This window comes from Clinocottus analis, unplaced genomic scaffold, assembly GCF_023055335.1.
Source record: "Clinocottus analis isolate CAN_PGR_092001 unplaced genomic scaffold, fCliAna1.0.p SCAF_5, whole genome shotgun sequence".
Classification (NCBI taxonomy): Eukaryota; Metazoa; Chordata; class Actinopteri; order Perciformes; family Cottidae; genus Clinocottus; species Clinocottus analis.
Window position 1 is genome coordinate 6579446 of NW_027176207.1, and position 18026 is coordinate 6597471.

An 18026-nucleotide genomic window follows, 5' to 3' on the forward strand; every position below is an offset into this window, starting at 1 on the left:
CAGCTCCAGCTGGTCAGCACAGACTCTCAGGCAGGAGGGGGACACACCGTCTGGACCCGGAGCCTTCCTGATCTTCTGACTGTGGAAGAGCCGACTCACATCGTCTTCGCAGATCCTCAGTGCCGGGGGGAGGAGGAGATTGGGGTTGGGTGGGAGAGTGGAGGTTGTGAAGGTGGTTGTTTGATGATGGTATAGTTGGGCGGGGTGGAAGTGGGCTTATCAAACCTGCAGTAGAACCCATTCAGGTCGTCGGCCAGTCGGTGATTGTCCTCAGTGGGGGGGGGATGGTCTCTTGTAGTTGGTGAGTACTTCCAGGCCTCTCCAAACTGACGAGGAGTCGTTGGCTAAAAACGTTTTTTCCAGCTTTTCAGTGTAGCTCATCTTAGCTACTCTGATCTCCCTCGTCAGTGTGTTCCTGGCCTGGTTGTACAGAATCCTGTCCCCACCACTGTAAGCCTCCTCTTTGGACCGACAAAGCTGCCTGAGTCTTGCAGTGAACTAGGGTGTATTGTTGTTGAATGTGCGGAACGTTTTCGTCTGCACACACATGTCTTCGCAAAAGCTGATATATGATGTCACAGCGTCAGTGAGCTCATCCAGGTGTTTAACAGCAGCCTCGAAAACGCTCCAATCAGTGGAGGCAAAGCAGGACTGTAACTCCAGCTTAGCCTCTGTTGTCCATCTCTTCACAGTCTTCACCACAGGCTTTGCAGATTTGAGTTTCTGCCTGTAGGACGAGAGAAGATGCACCAGGCATTGATCAGAGAGTCCCAAAGCTGCAGGAGGGACTGGGTGATATGCATCCTTTATTGAAGTGGTCCAGTATGTTGTTGTCCCTGGTGCTACACTTGATGTGTTGTCTGTATTTTGTCAGTTCATTGCTGAGGTTTGCTCTGTTAAAGTCACCAAGAACAATGAGCAGGGAGTCTGGGTGTTTGTGCTCCACTGTGGTGATCTGCTCAGCCAGGTGTTGGAGCGCCTCGCTCACACAGGAACGAGGAAAACTCCAGCGGTGAATAAAATGGTTCGCAGTCTATTAAAAGTGATTCTAGATGAGGGCTGTATGAATCTTTTAACACTGTGACATCAGTGCACCAACTTTCGTTAATATAAAAGCACATCCCGCCTCCCCGCGTTTTCCCAGACAGTGCCGTGACACGGTCCGCTCGGTGGAGTGGGAAGGCCGGCAGGTGAATTGTGCTGTCCTGGATGTGCGCACCGAGCCAGGTTTCGGTGAAGCACAGGGCGGCAGATTTGCTAAAGTCTCTATTGGTTTTGTTTAGGAGCAGCAGCTCATCTACCATGTTCGCCAGATGAATTGACGGGAGCGCAGTTCAATGAGCGCTCCTGCACGCTTCCCACGTCGTCGTCTTTGGTGAATTCCAAGTAGAGCCGCTGATCCTCCAACCAAAATCTCTTGAAAGTATTCCGGTTCGATGAAAAACAGTGAAAAAGTTTGACCAGTGTGTTGACGAAAGTTTGAGTTCCTCCCTGCTGAAAGTGGTCAGAGAGGTAGAGCAGGACACGAGACAAATAAACAAAAAGAGAAAAAGTATGAGGGAGCGCATTACCGAGGCTGCCATCTGCGGCGCCATCTTGAACCTCCTTGAAGATTCATTCATATTCTCGTGGCCGCACATCGGGACTTGCATAGGCTCGGCCACGGAAACAGAAATGATTCCTTGAATGCAGGTCACGTGAAAAAGGATCCAAAGACTCATACAAAGACCGGGTCGGGTAATGAACGATTCATTTCTGTTTCCTAGTGCTGAGCCTATGCAGGTCACGTGGGAAAAGGATCCAAAGACCTTACACGGCAGATGAACAGAAGCGGAGGTGAACACGAAGACACGGTCAGGAGTCCTGACCGTGTCTCCGGATCAATGATTTGTTCCTCTGCCAACCGTGTCTTTGGATCAATGATTCGGTTCTCTGCCGGAGACTCATATCCTGCAGAAGAACGAATCATTGATCCGAAGACTCGGTTGGCAGAAGAACGAAACATTGATCCAAAGACACGATCACGTGTCTTTTTCGATTTGTTCATCTGCCGGAGAGGCAGATCTGTCGGATAGGCAGATGAACGAATCGGCATAGGCTCAGCACTGGTAGCCAGCTAAACAGTAATGATTCGTTCATTTTGACTGGGTCTTCAGTAGGGATCTTTGGATCATTTTTCACGGGACCTGCATAGGCTCAGAATGAACGAATGATTTGAAAAAAGATTTTTTTGTTTTAATGAACGAGATTCAAAGAACCGAGTCGGTAAAATGATCCGGTCTTCCCATCACTACTGTCAGCAGTTTGAATCAGTGACGGGCGAGCTTCTCAACGCTGATTGGCTGACACGGCTATGAATCACGCGATTTCTTTCGCCGGAGTTGGGATATTTGAACTCACGCGAATTTGCGGCGTGTCAAACGCTCATTTCGCCACGCGTCAAACAGGCTGTTCGCGCCGCCTCAAATGCGTCTATCGCGCCGACCGCCAAAAAAAAAACTTTTTCACCCTGCGGCACGTCTTTGCATTGACTTTACATAGAATTTGGTCGCGCGTCAAACTCGCGCCGCGTTTGGTGTGAACACAGCATTACACTTCACCTGTCAGTGATGATGATTTTTTATTAAATGTTATATACAACCACATGCTTCCAATACAATGTAGTTCAGTTATCTTAAACCGTAACTTCATAACAGTGATTAAGCATACGATTTGGAATGTAGTTTAACGTGGCAGTTTTATGGTTCCATCAGGGGAACACCTACATTTTCTAAGTATACTTTTTCTGCGTGTACTCCTTATGTATCTTAGACCAAGGTGTGTGTGTGTGTGTGTGTGTGTGTGTGTGTGTGTGTGTGTGTGTGTGTGTGTGTGAGAGATATTTGTTGCTGCTGTAGCGGATCGCTGTTTATGTCAATACAATAAAATTAGAAGACTTGCCAGGATTTCTTTTACGAGTATATATGTAAAACTGTGTTATTACAGTTCTGTCCACTCCAAATATTGCTAAGTTAATTGTATTAACTATTGTTTGATATGGGAGGGATGGTTGACATATTTTATATGAAATATTCACTGAAGCTGCTTTTTAGGAGCTGTTACTTGCAGCACTACATCTTACTGACTCGGAGTGACTGCATATTTTTTAACCATTCTACGTTGAAATATTTCAAACTGATCCCCAGCAAAGTGCCATGCCGATTATGCCGACAACTTTTTATCACAAATCCTGTCGCCTGCAGCTGCACCACCTGTTACAGCTTCATAATAAGCTTCATAAGAGCACTGCAGTGTGTAAAATAATGCATGAACAAAAATGATTATAAGTGAACTTGATTAGAATGATTTATTTGCAATTCCAGTGAGTCTTTGTTGGCATACATCCACTTAAAATTCACTGCTATCAATCCTAACCATAAAGACCATGATTTCATAGTCGGCGCTAAAGACACTACTGAGTCCATCAGTTTTGAAGGGCCATTTTTTGCAGCTCAGTCTCATGTTACCCACTGGGTCCCACACAGTACAGGAGATCCTCCAAGGCAAATTAAGGGAGACAGTTAGCGTAGTAATTAAGGCTAACGAAATGATGGTCAGTGGGGGGATCATTTGGCTTCTTCACTTGCTCCCTGGGTCCTGTTAAATCAGACCAAAAACAGCCTGAAGCTGCATTTGAGAGGTTTAAAGACACTTTCATGATGACATAATTTGACAGGAACAAAAACCGGTGCCCGTTTTTAGCCTTTTAATTTCTTTTACTGCAGCTGGACGCCAAAGCTTTATTGATATTGCTAATTACCTTTTACAACCATGACAGCTCTGAAAAGCACATTTGGTCTGCATTTATTACATATGTTTCTCAGATCATACCCGTAACCTGTATTTACAAGTATGAATCTTCTTTGGAAATACAGCCTGCTGTATTATTTATTCATATAAGAAATGTCATGTTATACCTGTTTGACGTTATTGAATGTTCTGGTTAGGTTATCTACACTACCACTTGTTACAGTTATACACACTAATATTTAGTAACAGTTGGTTTATCTGCTTCCGTTAGATAATAAATAACTAATGATGCCCATTAGGATGAATGTTTTCACTCTGCATGTGATGTTGTAGGTGCGGTAGTACCATGAAGGGTGGAGGAAGGGGCAAGGAGCCACCTGTTGCAGGGGAGGTCACTGGCAAACGTCCTAAACGCAAGTGCCTGCAGTGGCACCCACTTCTCTCCAAAAAAACTCTGGATTTTTCTGAGGAGGAGGAAGAGGAGGATGAAGAGGAGCTGGAGAAGGTGAGTCTAGTTCATGGCTGATGGCACCCTGAACGGAAAATAATCTGACGGTTTCTGAACTTGTTCTCGGCAGCCTATGCTGTGTGGCCAGGAACAGGAGTCCCATGTGCAGTGTTCAAGCACAACAGAGGAAGTGGAGGACGACTCGAGTGAACAGCGGGCACGGCGGCCAATGAATGCCTTCCTCCTCTTTTGCAAACGCCACCGCTCCCTTGTGCGGCAGGAACATCCACGCTTGGATAACCGTGGGGCCACCAAGATCCTGGCTGACTGGTGGGCTGTGCTGGACCCCAAGGAGAAGCAGAAATACACGGACATGGCCAAGGAGGTGATTCATGCACCTGCACTGACTTTATTTCTATCCATCGTTAACATCGTGGCAAATTTACTTGATAGTAGAGAACATTATTTTCAATCTTTTATAAGAATTGGGGATATATGTTGGAGAGAAACGCCTGGATTGTCTTATATAGTTTTCCTGCTGTGTCAAAGTAAAACATTGTCTTGCGCTAAAGAGCTAATCCAGCCTGATATCATCATGAGGTACACCGCCAACCGTAACACCGCACAGAAGGAAATGTGTAAATGGTAAATAGACTGTACTTGTAACACTGAGCTAACTAACGTCACCTCCATTAATGCTTACGCTGTCACAAGCCTCTCGTCATGAGTAGATGCACGCTTCCTGATACACCTCATAGCATGAGCAATAGTTTTTGCTAACAATCCCATAATAATGTGCAATACATTTGATGCGAGAATTACGATCATTCAACACTCCACCTGGTCAGTTCTGACTATACAAAGATTAGTGGTACATGTCTGAACTCTCCCCTTAAGACACTAGTGACAGACATTTCAGACCATTGGTGGGTTATTTCTTTGTTTCCAAGGCAGTCAAATCTGACCAAACCACACAGCCCTGGTGGAGCTGATTTACTGAATCTCTGTTCTCATTCATCTATGATATGATAACAGGGGCTTTAAGGTTTTGCTTGTAATCAAATCAATTATGTCCTTTCAGTACAAGGATGCCTTTATGAAGGCGAACCCGGGTTACAAGTGGTGTCCCACCACCAGCAAACCAGTTAAGAGCCCTTCCTGTCAGCAAGTCAGCAACTCGCGCAAAAAAGTTTGGTCCTTCTCTCCCAACTCAACCAAGGACTCCTCCACTGCCAAAAAAGTGCCCAAAACTGACAGCATGCCACAGTTAAACTTTGCCATGGCAGGTGTGTATAATACAACATGGTGTGTTTGGTGACTATATGACAAAGTGTTGGATTGTTTTTGTAACTACTGTCATTGTCAGATCCTACAAAGATGGGAGGCCTGAGCATGCTGCTGTTAGCTGGCGAACATGCCCTCACAAATAGAGAGGTAGGTCACTGCTGGAGGCCACCCATGGGTGAATCCCTGTCATGCACCAGCTATGCTGCCAGACTAATTACTGATGTTGGTTTCATATACTTTTACATTTTCAGTTTCCTCTTTGTGTAGTTGACCAACTACTCTGTCATTATTTACCTCTCTAGATTCCTTCCAGCACTAAACCTAGTTTACCTGACACAGCCAGCGAAGGGAACTCATTTCCAGGGGATGAAGAGGAGGTTTGTTGTGAGACTACATGTTACACCAGTTACTATTGTTTGTGTTTTCTCTCGAAAGCAGGTAATCTGCTTTCGTGCAAGATATTAAAAAAATCATCCTGCACATATATATGTTGCAGTAGCTAGTAGTGGAAAGCAACTAAGTGCATTTACTCAGTTACCAGACGAATGTACAGTTTTGAGGTACTTATAATTTTTTTGTTGCTTCCACTCTTACTAAATATTTTAGATTGTTAATATAATATGTAATCAACCATTACATTTTAATAAATTAAGCTACCCAGTAAGTACATGAAGAATTTCAAACTAGCCCCAATAAATCAGCTGCACATTAAAATGATGCTCACATGTCCATAAAAGAATTCATATAATACTATAATGTTATTGTGAAAGGTGCCGTTCTGAATAATGAGTGCTTTTACTTTTTCAAAGAATTGTAACTTCATCATTTGTTTTGAACGTTTGTGCTTTCCTCCATTTTACTAAGATCAATGGTGTGAATGTTGATTGGCTATGGCACTATAATGCTGATTTGTTATTTGATAACTTGGAGAACTGACTTGTTTTTGCTCACCCCATCTCTACCTACAGATGTTGTCTGGGACAATACTGAACAGAGTGCCTGACCTTACTGAGAGCAGGGTTAAGTGTGCCTCTTCCACACTGGCAGAGGTAATCCATTCATGAATGATGCAGCATTTATCATAACTGAGTTTCTGTTCTGTAGCCTCTCTAGTAACATTCATTCAGTAACGTTCATAATGATAACAGAGAGACAAACCTGTCCTTTTTGCAGATGTTTGTCAGATCAGTGGGACTCCATCCAGTCACTGCAAACATAGTTTGCAGTGACTGGATGGAGCTGATACTAATCAACCATGTTACTCGAACCAAAATCATCACCGCCTTACTAATAAAAGAAAATTATCTGCTTAGCCATTTTAGTGCCACCCTCAGGCCAAAATATCTGTTTTGCATACAATTTATCCCAATCTAACAGTTTGACACTACGATATTTGCTGAGCAAATACAATGAGCTGAAAGATGTTGAACTTTTGTAACTTATGCTGCATGGCAAACTTCAGAGGCTCAGATCCAAACCGGACTACTGACCAGTCAGCTCACTGGAAAGATAAAGTCATCATTCATCCAGGTTCCTGACGGGAACAAAAGACTTGACTGTGAAGTGATAAGACATTACATTACATTTTATTTAGCTGACGCTTTTATCCAAAGCAACTTACATGTTTGCTTTATACACCGTAGACACTGCAATGAGGAGCAATTAGGGCTTAAGTGTCTTGCTTAAGAAATAATTAAAAAAACCTGAGAAATATATATTTTAATATATCAGCTTTTAGAGAGGCAACAGAACAGAAAATCAGTTATGATATCTCAGCTCCTCTCTGAGCTTCTGACAAACACAGAGTTAGTTCACCTCACAAATAATTGTATACCATCAATACCGATCGGAATAACCTGAGGGGTTATGTGATGATCATTTGAAATAAAACGTATAGATGTTAATTAGCCCCCGTGATAATAAATATACAATATCCTCTCATTAGACACTAACTGCTTTTTTCTCTCTACCGCTAATCATTTGGACATCTTTTTCTGTTCTAGTTCTGATTATATGTTATACATTTTAGCTTGTTGAATATGCCCTTTTTGCTGTAGCTTTATCCCATTATTTTCCAGCTGGTGTCACTGTTTCCTCTCATATCTTGCTGAGTATTGTAAAACCCTGAGTGCATAGAACCAGTTGATGACCAGCTTCATGATGCTGGTCCTTCAGTATCGCCAGTTCTCGGCTCAGTGAGGCCAGGTAACCTAAAGAGATCAGGCCCTAGCTTTACAAGAACGATGAAAACGATGACACCTGATGGAAACTGTAAATATTGCTGAATACTAATGCCATCGGCAGAAAGCTCATAAAAAACATGTTACTGTATATTCACAGTCATCTCGCTCTGCGCCACCTGAAGGAAAACCCTGCAGACAGTCTGCTCTCTTCCAGCTTGCTGAGGTAAAGTGTTCCACAGTTTGACCACAGTAACACCAAGCCGATTTATTTAAGAACTGAGGAGTGTTCAACTTAAACTTGAAAATATCCATTTTACCGAATAACATCAGTTATTGTTCACATTAGAGATTGTGAATATTGTAAAGATGTGATGAAGCTGGCAAGGTTTGCCTTGTTAATGAGATACAACTCGACAAGAGTATGTTAACTGCAGGCAAAAAGTGACACTGTTACTTTTTGTGATGGATGTTTTTTTTCTCACATTTTGTCTTTTTATCCATATATTCAAAAGTAAAGTTCATGGTTCAAAAGTAACTGTGTATTCAGTGTCCAAATGAATTGTTCACTGTCATTGATTTAATAATGCAGACCAAAGATCACATATAACAACTGTGTTTCAATCATTGGCAAAATCTAATTCTTTAATGTAACACATTATCATTAATACTATCAGTAGATCCACATATAAGTGTTTCTAAATATCTGCTCAAAAGAATGTAGCAGCATATTATTTGGTGGATAGACTGTTGTCACTTTATGCCGCTTCTTTTACCACCAAGTTTTTTTGTTGTGTTGGTAAAGATGTGCTTAGCGTCTGAAGCTGGAAAGATGGACTCCACGATGTCTCAGCAGCCTGAGGACAGCTCCTCTAAAGCCTCTTTCCAGCAAACCACAGTCAAGCCAGAGATCAAGGAGGAGATACAAGACACAGAGGACTGTCCCCCCACTTCTCACACATCGGCCTCCTATCCTTCGCTCTTCTCTGTCACTTCTACCTCCGCTTATGCCATCCCCCCACAACTCTGTAGCCAAAACACACGTGTCAAAAACAAGAGCAAGAAAAAAGAGGTGGCGAAGTCCAACGATAACATTGAGACCCCCTGCTTGGCAAAGAAGATCTTCAAAAAATGTAACCTGGCAGAGTCAAACGTGGACAGTGTCTACAGTACGATCGAGGCAGTGGCCAAAGGGGCCTGGAAGGACACGGAGGAGAAGCCCAAGAAGAAGATCCAGAGCGGTCCTACTGGTGGGAATTCCGGTTTGTCTAAAAAGAAGATTAAGCCAAAAGTCAAGGCCTTAGTCCAAGACAAAGAGGAGGAGGAGGACGACAGTGGGCAGTGTGGGCAGCACAGTGCATCTGAGGTGGAAATGACAGAAGAGACAAATGATGTCAGTCCCAAGACGCAGGCAGAGGAAGCCGGTATAAGAAGCTCAGACCTGCAGGGCAGCATGGCAGAGCCTCACCTGTCCCCCAGCAGCTCCTCTCCTGCAAAGCTCAAAGAGGAAGACAAGGAGAAAGAGAGGTCGAGTGAAGGGACCTGTGACTCCAACACAGAGAGCCATGGATCCAGGAAGTCAGAGCGGAGCTGTAAAGGCGCCCTCTACAAGACCCTTGTTTCTGAGGGAATGCTGACGTCACTGAGAGCCAACATTGACCGAGGTATAGATTTTGATTCTCTGGCTCGCTGAGATTTTATGCCTGGTCTTTTCCTTTTGTCTGAAGTGGTGTATGCATCGTGTGTTAAGGTAAAAGAGGTGCTCTCCGTGCCTCTGATCATGATGCAAACTGGAGTGATGACAGCTGGACAGTTTCTCAGATGGGGCCTAATAACCCCAAGAAGCTGAAGAAGTCCAAGTCCAAAGAAGAATGTTCACAAGGGTAAGTCATGTCTTATTACTATGTTGTACATTACTGTGGAGCATTTAGTAGGAAGGAAGGGAGAGGGAGAAGGAGAGGGGGGGGGAGAGGGAGGGAGAGGGAGGGAAAGAGAGAGAGAGAGAGGGAGAGAGAGGGAGAGGGAGGGAGAGAGGGAGAGAGAGATTTTAAGAATCAGCATCCCCATGCCGCACCTTCGCGCCCCACTAGAGGGTCGTGCCTCACAGTTTTAGGAACCATTGCCTTCAGGGTTTTTTGGGAAGTTTTTCCTGAAGGTGAGGTCCCAGGACGGAGAATGTGTGTGTACTCTGGGGATGATTTGTTATTTGGGGCTATTCAAATTGAATTGATGATGATGATTGAAAGAACAATGAAAAAAACAGTATGTTATTATTTAATGAAGGGAAAACTAAAATGCAGACAAAGATATCCTGCACGCTCAAATGTGTCGGTTTTAACAGGATTTTGGAGGCTATTGTCCAGATTCTTTGGGAAAGTTAAGTTTAGTCATCTCAAGTTGCGTGAAGAGAACATAATATGGAATTGAAACGAAACTGAAACTGGAAACTTATCTATTCTGTAGTGATCCTGGGTGTAGGAAGGTAGTCCTGATGCTCTCTCGGTTTAAGATGCTTTACTAACCTCAAGAGGGAAATGTACTGTGTATGATGCTTTGACCTCTGTGTTGTTTTATTGTGAAGTTATATGCTCAGTGGTATAAACTCTGAACTTCACATGTCAGCCTAGGGAAACTGGAGGAGGAGTTTGAAAGGAAGTTTAACAGTTTGCCACAGTACAGCCCAATGACATTTGATAAGAAGGTGACCGCTGTCACAAAGAAGAAGAAGCCTGACAGCTCCGTCGTCCAAGAGGATGTCTCTAAAGCCGGGAAAGGTAGGAACAGATCTAAAGATATCTCTGCTTCATGAAACAGTTAGTGTTGTTTAATATCCTCTCATCTCATCCATGTCCCACTCTGCACCTGTTGGTAGTCATGTTTTCTCTTTGTTAAAGACTCCATAACATAGCATTTCCATGCTCCTTTTTTCTTTTGTTTTTTGCTATATCAGGGCCATCTCCATCTCAGAAAAAGACTTCATTCCACAAGATTGTTAGGAAGCACAAACACAAAAAGGAGAGACCAGGTGCAGTGGACAAAGGTGAACTAGAATGTTGATTTTTGTGCAATATGAAGCAGGATATTTACCAGATTCCTCTAACTGTTAACCATTACCACATTTGCACATATGCAGCAGTCTGTATGTCTAGTTAAAGCTTAAAAATTCTTTTTGGTAAAAAAAAACAAAAAACAGAATGTACCTCACATGTTTCAGGTTGCACTATTAATTTGATAAATAAATTAATACATTTATCAGAAATATTGATTGAAATTATGTGCCAACAGCACACTTTGATCTGATCAAATCAAAATGATACTTAATGAAAGAAGTTGGAACATACCTCCTTGTGAAGAGGACTGAAACTTATTAGATTTTCATTTCTACCTCTGAATATTTTGTCTACAGCGGCAGTACAGAGTGACTCCACCACGCTGGATTCAGCTTCAAAAGCCAAGCCATGTGCCCCCGTTGCCATAATGTGCCCAGACGTCCAGGGCACCGCTTGTATGGAGATGCTAGTTGGTAGCCAGAAGCGGAAGGCCAGAAAGACCAAGATCACACACTTGGTGCGCACAGCTGACGGCAGTGTGTCTCCAGTCGAGGGTGAGTGATGATCGATGGATCAGTCGAGTGAGATTAGAAAGACCCGTCTGCCTCTGTCTATCTGTGGAGAGTCTAAAGTTTGAACCAGAATGTATCACTGGATGTTTGTGATTAAATTGGAAAACAATACAATACAATATATTATTGAATGTATGCAATTATTATTATTTCACTTCTTTTATGAGCTGTATTTTCAGAACATTCCTATAAGTGGAACTGAGAGCTTTCTACTGTAGCTAGAGACATACTGTCCACCAAGGAGGAAGTACTACTGACCTCTTAAAAATAAAGCTACATGGTCCAGTTGACATGACAAGGCTTTAGAATTATGTCAAGACAACTGAAAATATCTGTGCATTTCAAAATAATCAACCATAACCTCATATATTCCTGAATCTTATTTCTGATTTTATCCTGACAGTACAAGTGGGTGCTTGTCATTTCTTCCAGTATGGATTAGAGTTACCTTAAACTACTAACTAGTCACTATGAAAATGTACATTTACTAACATGGCAGACACTAATGCATTGTCTCTTCAAATGTTTTTCGATTGTATGAAAAGACATGCTCTGCAACAGACTTTTGGAGGGTGTTTGTTTGTTTTCCCAGAGGACAAAACTAGGGACCTGAACCAGGAAGAGGATAAGAAGCCATTACCCCAACAGAATTTATGCAATGAAAAAGGGTGCTACAGTAACCCCGGAGCAGCAGAGGAGGAGGACGAGGAGGAGGAAGAGGAGGAAGAGGAAGAGGAAGAAGAAGAGGAGGCAGAGAGGAGCACCGCACCACAAGAGCTACCTGCTTTCTTCAGTCTGGCAGCCCTCGCTGAGGTAGCAGCCATGGAAAACGTTCACAGGTAGAGACACAGCCCAGCTACAACACCATTCAGTAGATTGTTACATTGCATTTAGATGACGCTTTTATCCAAAGCGACTTACATTTTTTGCTCTATGCACCGTAGACAGAGCAACAGGTAGCCGTTTTAAGGACACATCGACATTGTATTAGCAGAGCTGCGGTTCAAACCACCGACCCTCTGATTTAAAGACTGCAATGCTTACCACTGAGCCACAGTTACATATCCATTTCACATGCTAATATCACGTAATGTTTGTCTACTATCTGATCTCCTTTATGTGGCCATTCATTAACATGTTAAGTGACTTTTAGACATTGTCTGTAGAAATACTTAAATATTCAGTTCAGGTGGTCGAAAGGTGGGTTGTGTGAGCCGCCTTGTTTAGATAACAAAATCTAAATCTCTCAAAATGTGCGCTATGTTTCCAATATTTTTACAAAGGGTAACTGAACTGAAACTGTACTCAAAGAAATATGAAATACTGTAATTCGTCCACAGAAGGACATTGCTTTACTCCCTATCTGCGGTAGTAATTCACTGTCTGTGGAGAAGTACCTCATGCAACCCTGCTTATAAAGTACACAACTATCCCTTTTTTGCTAGTATTCAATGTTTTTTGTTGTAATTATTCAGTCTGTTTAACATCTCTACCAATTACATGAATACAAAGTAACATACATTCTACCAAGACGTCACTGCTCGCGAACTTAAATGCAACTGTCTCTGTTTTTATAATCCTTTATTAATTCAACAGTGGAGAAATTATTTTCTGCATTTTACCCATCCTTCGTAGTTAAGATCAATATTTGATCTTATTGTGGTGCTGGGAACCGCCCCGGGAGCAACTAGGGGTTCACTGGGTCAGTTTCTTGCTCAAGGACACTTCCACATACAAACTATGGGGGGGAACCTGGATCGAACAGGCTACCTTTTGGTTTCAGGACAACCACTCCGCCCCTCTAAGACTTGTGCTTGTTGTCAGCCGATGCTATCAGCTCCCTTTGTCACGTCTTTTCATGAGGCCTCATGCCTGAGTCATTCGTAAGAACAGGTTTGTTCTTACAACGCTCATATGAGGGATTTAAGAGTAGTCTCACAGTCACTATTTGTTCCTACTGTTATGTGCTGATACGGTTTATCTTTGGTTTGAGAATCATGACGCGTCAATCTGAATGAATATAAATGTGACAAATCCTTTAAGTCTGTTATGAGAATAGCTCCAACATCCCCCCAGGGTCCTAGCGTAGGGAACCCCTGCATTAGGACACTTGACAGTACATCATCACCTGTACGTAATATAAGGGCTTCTGACGGTCACATTAACTCGACTAGTCACCAGTCTCAATTCATGTCACGCCTGTCCCTCCTTGTTTGTGACAGTGCAGCTCTTTGATGATGCCGTGTGGACAGATGTAGGATGGTTCAGGTCTCCTAATGGGACTACTTCCACTACTTAATACAAAATGTTACTTGTTCATCTGACGATGTCCAATAAAGCTGTAAACCCTTGGATAGAGATTTCATCAGAAGTTGAGTGGTTCTAAACAGATTGAAACTCGCGATTTACAACAAGTTTATGCAGGTAAGAAGGTTTGCTAAATCTGACTCGGAACACTCTAACCAAACTCATTGAGAAAAGTTAAGAATGGAAAAGAAAGATAAGATAAGAATACTCAAAAACTGTTTAATGTACCTTTTAATAATAGTAATAATAATAACTAATAATTACTGGCTATTTGAAAGTGTAAAACAACTCTTTGTCTTCCTTAACATGGTGTTACAGAGGCCAGAGAGGCTTGGGTGAGAATCAGAAGAAGGAGCTGGCCCAGACTCCAGTCCTCATCTCCTGCGCTGATCAGTGAAACTCTGCTGCTGTGATGAAAAGCCACAACATGGACATTGGCAGTGGAGCTTTACTACCAACACTGAAGGGAGACTCCATCAGGAAGCTTTGGACAGACTCCATCTCACCACGGTGGTGAATTTGCTTGAGTCGGGGTTAATGTGTCCTCCTCCCTGCTCCTCGCTATCTCAGTGTTCCCCAGAAAGCCTTCCTTTGGTTTGAGTAAGGATGCCTTCCTGAACTCCTCTCACCCCTTTAGATGCTCCGTTTGGGCCTGTGGAAGAAGCACGCTGTCCCCCAGTGCATGGCTTCCTGTATAGAGATGGTTGTCATGGGTTTATTGTACACCGTTTTGTCAAATAGGGGCAATTCGGTAAAGTCTTGCGATTTAAGAAATAATAGCATTTTAGGTTGGGTAAAACACCCAACACTGCATTGGTTTTCTAGATAAACACAGCTTTCTGTCACCTTTTTACCTCACACACACACGCCTATTGAAGAGCTCCCTCCTCCTCGGGTAGAATACCTCTGTATTTGAATAGTTCTGATCCCTTCTATTCCTTCCGGCTTTGACCCAAAATGACTTTAACTAGGGTAAATGATCATAATGGACAGACTTCCATTAACAAACACTTGCTGATGGTGTCACTAATCTACCAATAATTCATGGTTGAGTATTTGATATGTTAGTTATGATGCTACTGTAAAACAGTGTATGGTAGCTACAAATAACCATTTTAGACTGGATGTATACGAGTAGACCTGTGCATACTTAACATCTAAGCCCGAGGTGACTAGCGCAGAGTGTGTTAGTTGTCCTGCTTATCCTTTAGTGCTTGGTTCACCGTGTCCCTGTCAGGCTTAGGAGACAGTAGGCTGGCTTTGCAACCTCTTTGTGATGGTGAGGGTGTGTGAAAGTGATTCAAATATAGCCCCACCTACCACCACCCACCAAGGCCTAGAACCAGCTTCTTGCTCGACGCCATCCCAGTCCTGGAGTCAGTGTAAACATTTTAAATAGTGAAATGCAGTTTTGCCAATATTTGATCTTATTGCAGTTTGCATAGCCATTAGAAAGGTTACTTCCTTGTGTGCAACTTATTTCATGGAATAGGTGTTTTTAATGACATAAACACTGCACTAATTGTAGCTGAAGTTGGAGTTGCTCTTGGAAGGGTAATAGAATGCCTTGTCTCCACCGGTCCCAGTGTTCTTGTACCATAGTGTCTTCACCATCCTCAGGACCTGGCTAAAGCCAGCCTCAGGCTCCAACATAAAAACATCACTAGCTTATTCATCAAAGATAAATATTTGTGTCATAAATTTGTTTTATACTTAATGTCTCATCAAATGAGTTATTTGAAAAAAAAACAAATACAGAAGAACAAAACAATATTGGTTGAAATCCGACAGCTATGCTTCCTCACAGAGCTGATGGAGACAAGGCATTTGATAACAAATTCCCCTCTTAGTCCGATTGGCCTTTTGAGATTTTATTGCCAAGTAAAGGTCTACTCAGAGGTCTCATGTAATCAATGTTTTCATTGTTTAGAAGTATTATTATTATTTAGATGCAACTTTGTGTCCTTTATTTTTGGCCTTGTTTTTATTAATGTTTGGTTCGAATCATTCCATTTCCATGCCTCTGTCATGGCCACACCCTTGTTTCCAGTGACCCAGCTGTAGGAGAGAGGAAAATAAGGGAGGGTGCAGTTGAACTGCAGGTCTGTTGTCTTCCCAAGAAGCTGGAAGAGCTGCATGGAGGTTAACTGAGATCTGATACCCCTCGCCTCCTTCCCAAGCAGCCTTTTGTTCCTCTGTGTAGACCAATGCTTAATTTATCACATTTTAGATTCACATTTCTAACTTTTATAGGTCTTTGTTTTCTATTTAATCATTCTTCTGTTGATGTGTCTGCGTTCATAATCCTCTTTTTTACTAGGTCCTTTTTATGCTTTACCCTGAGGTTAAGTTTACTGGATTAAGAATGTTGTCAAAAGAGATCAAGCTCACAGACGGTGAATGCATCTATGCTTACCTGCTAAGCAAACGGGCACTGAGATAAAATGCACAGTCTTCTCTCTTGGAGGTGCGTAATTGACTGCCACTGCATCACCGTTTCTTGAATATGTGTTAGAACGTGTCTAGAGTTCTTCTGAACGACAGGACAGACAGAAAAGAAATGAATGGGTCTTCGAGAGCTTGTGTGTCTTGAAATATGACATTTTTCCTACATGCTGATAATGTTTTGCTGATGTAGGCCCTTGTGTGCAAATACAACAGTAACAACCAATCTATAATTTCCAAATTTGTCCTTAATATCTAAGTTATTATCAACTATCTGCAAATGTTTCCCAGGTAAACTTAAGGGAACCACGTTATGCTTAACGATAATCATAAAAATAAATGGTATATCTATTTTTTCAAATACGAAGGATGGTATCATCCAAGCAGTAAACTGTATAGTTCTGCCACTGGTGGACATCAGTGGAGTTCTTGTAAAGACAAAGAACTTGTCTTCCCCCGACATAGAGATATATTTGCTTATAGCAAGTGAGTTTGAAGACATTTGCCAAAGAAAAGGGAAAGTTATATTCAAATGGAAATCCTGTTTTTAACACACAAAATGAATAAGAAAGCTGGCATAACAGTTGCACTGCATTTTCTAGGTGTGTAAATCTTCAGGTAACAATATCAGCACAATTCATCATGTGTATCCAGTGGGATGTCCTTGGTGTTTGAGCTCAGAGTTTGAATGAAGTGCAACAAAATAGCACCACTCAATGCCTCTTTTAATATACAGTATTTGCACCTTAAGTCCCAACCAAAATCATCATGGTCTTTGAAGAAAATATATCATTTTTACCCACTCTATGAAAATTATGCATTTTAACAAAGTGAGAATCCAGTCAATAACAAATCCACATCTACCAAACAGCCATACTGTCATCTCCCATTCCCTCACTTTTTCTATCTAGAAATGCTTCTATAAAGTGAAATTCCTATATTAGTTACCTAAATGACTATAATACCCTTTTGTGCTAGTACTGTCTTCTTGAATGTAATCATTTTGTACCTGTATTTTTCTAATTCAGTCTTGATTGTACTGTATGTATGCTATGATAGTATACTGTTCCTTCGGTGCATAATTCGTTACAACCGACAGTTCTCATGACAGGATAGCTGCTGTGCTGCGAACTCAATGGAAACGTGTGGAGGTTTTAAGTCCAAAGGACTTTCTGTACTGTGTGAGCATTCATGAGACTGATAATGGAGAGATTCTTGCATTTTGAGTGGTGGGACAAACATTTTCCCTGGTTTGCTACTTCTTTTTTTTCCTTTGCAGTAGAAGTGAAAGTCTGATCAGGACAGTTTATAAAACGAGGACGCTCCTGCAATCAGATAGAATAATTGAATGCTTGAGTTTAAACTTATTTATTACTGTTCCTTTTTATAGGTTTAGTTGAATAAATAAATCAATAAAATATACAACTGAATATGCATCTATTTATACATGAACGTGTATAAGATAACCTACCCTTTACTGGAATGTAGATCACGGCTTCCTTGTTTCTTTTTTGTGATGAGGTTATGCCAGATCTTTAAAGTCTCTTTCCTCTGATAGTTTGTACAACCTGTGCTTAATCTAATTTATGCTACTGGTGATCATCACCAGTTTCTTTGATTGTTACCGCCCAGTGGTTAAATGCAGCCTTGCCTTACTGGAACCCCTGCTTAGTGAGGGATCCCTCAGCCACCTTACCTCCCCTCTCACAACTCCTTTGTCATAACACTGTTTGCTGATGCAACTATTATTCCTTTTACACTTTCTGCTGACGCAACTATTACTTCTTGAACACCTATTAAAATAACATCTATTGCATCTGTGTGAAAAGATGTGTTGTTCATGCTGGTTTTTTTTTTAACTCATGGTGACCCCCCCACCCCCCCACCATCCCCCACCCGCTGCGTAGGACTGGCTATGGCTTACTATTTCCTCACAGGTAACGCGAGT

The 18026-nt window shown here is 42.1% G+C and overlaps 1 protein-coding gene across 4 annotated transcripts in view; it reads left to right on the plus strand.

Moving 5' to 3' along the window:
* Positions 1 to 17508, plus strand: part of LOC137802263 (HMG box transcription factor BBX) — a 27599-nt gene extending 10091 nt beyond the window's left edge. For 3 of the 4 annotated variants that reach the window (XM_068600022.1, XM_068600021.1, XM_068600023.1), the window contains 14 exons: positions 4123 to 4294; positions 4368 to 4622; positions 5319 to 5523; positions 5604 to 5671; positions 5827 to 5901; positions 6493 to 6573; positions 7865 to 7930; positions 8510 to 9368; positions 9455 to 9587; positions 10327 to 10478; positions 10655 to 10744; positions 11111 to 11308; positions 11919 to 12165; positions 13952 to 17508. In XM_068600022.1, the coding sequence (XP_068456123.1) occupies positions 4136 to 4294; positions 4368 to 4622; positions 5319 to 5523; positions 5604 to 5671; positions 5827 to 5901; positions 6493 to 6573; positions 7865 to 7930; positions 8510 to 9368; positions 9455 to 9587; positions 10327 to 10478; positions 10655 to 10744; positions 11111 to 11308; positions 11919 to 12165; positions 13952 to 14030 (2667 nt within the window). In that variant the 5' untranslated portion in view covers positions 4123 to 4135 and the 3' untranslated portion in view covers positions 14031 to 17508. The remainder of the gene's footprint in view (positions 1 to 4122; positions 4295 to 4367; positions 4623 to 5318; positions 5524 to 5603; positions 5672 to 5826; positions 5902 to 6492; positions 6574 to 7864; positions 7931 to 8509; positions 9369 to 9454; positions 9588 to 10326; positions 10479 to 10654; positions 10745 to 11110; positions 11309 to 11918; positions 12166 to 13951) is intronic. The other variant, XM_068600024.1, reaches the window with a different exon arrangement.
* Positions 17509 to 18026: the final 518 nt, after the last annotated feature.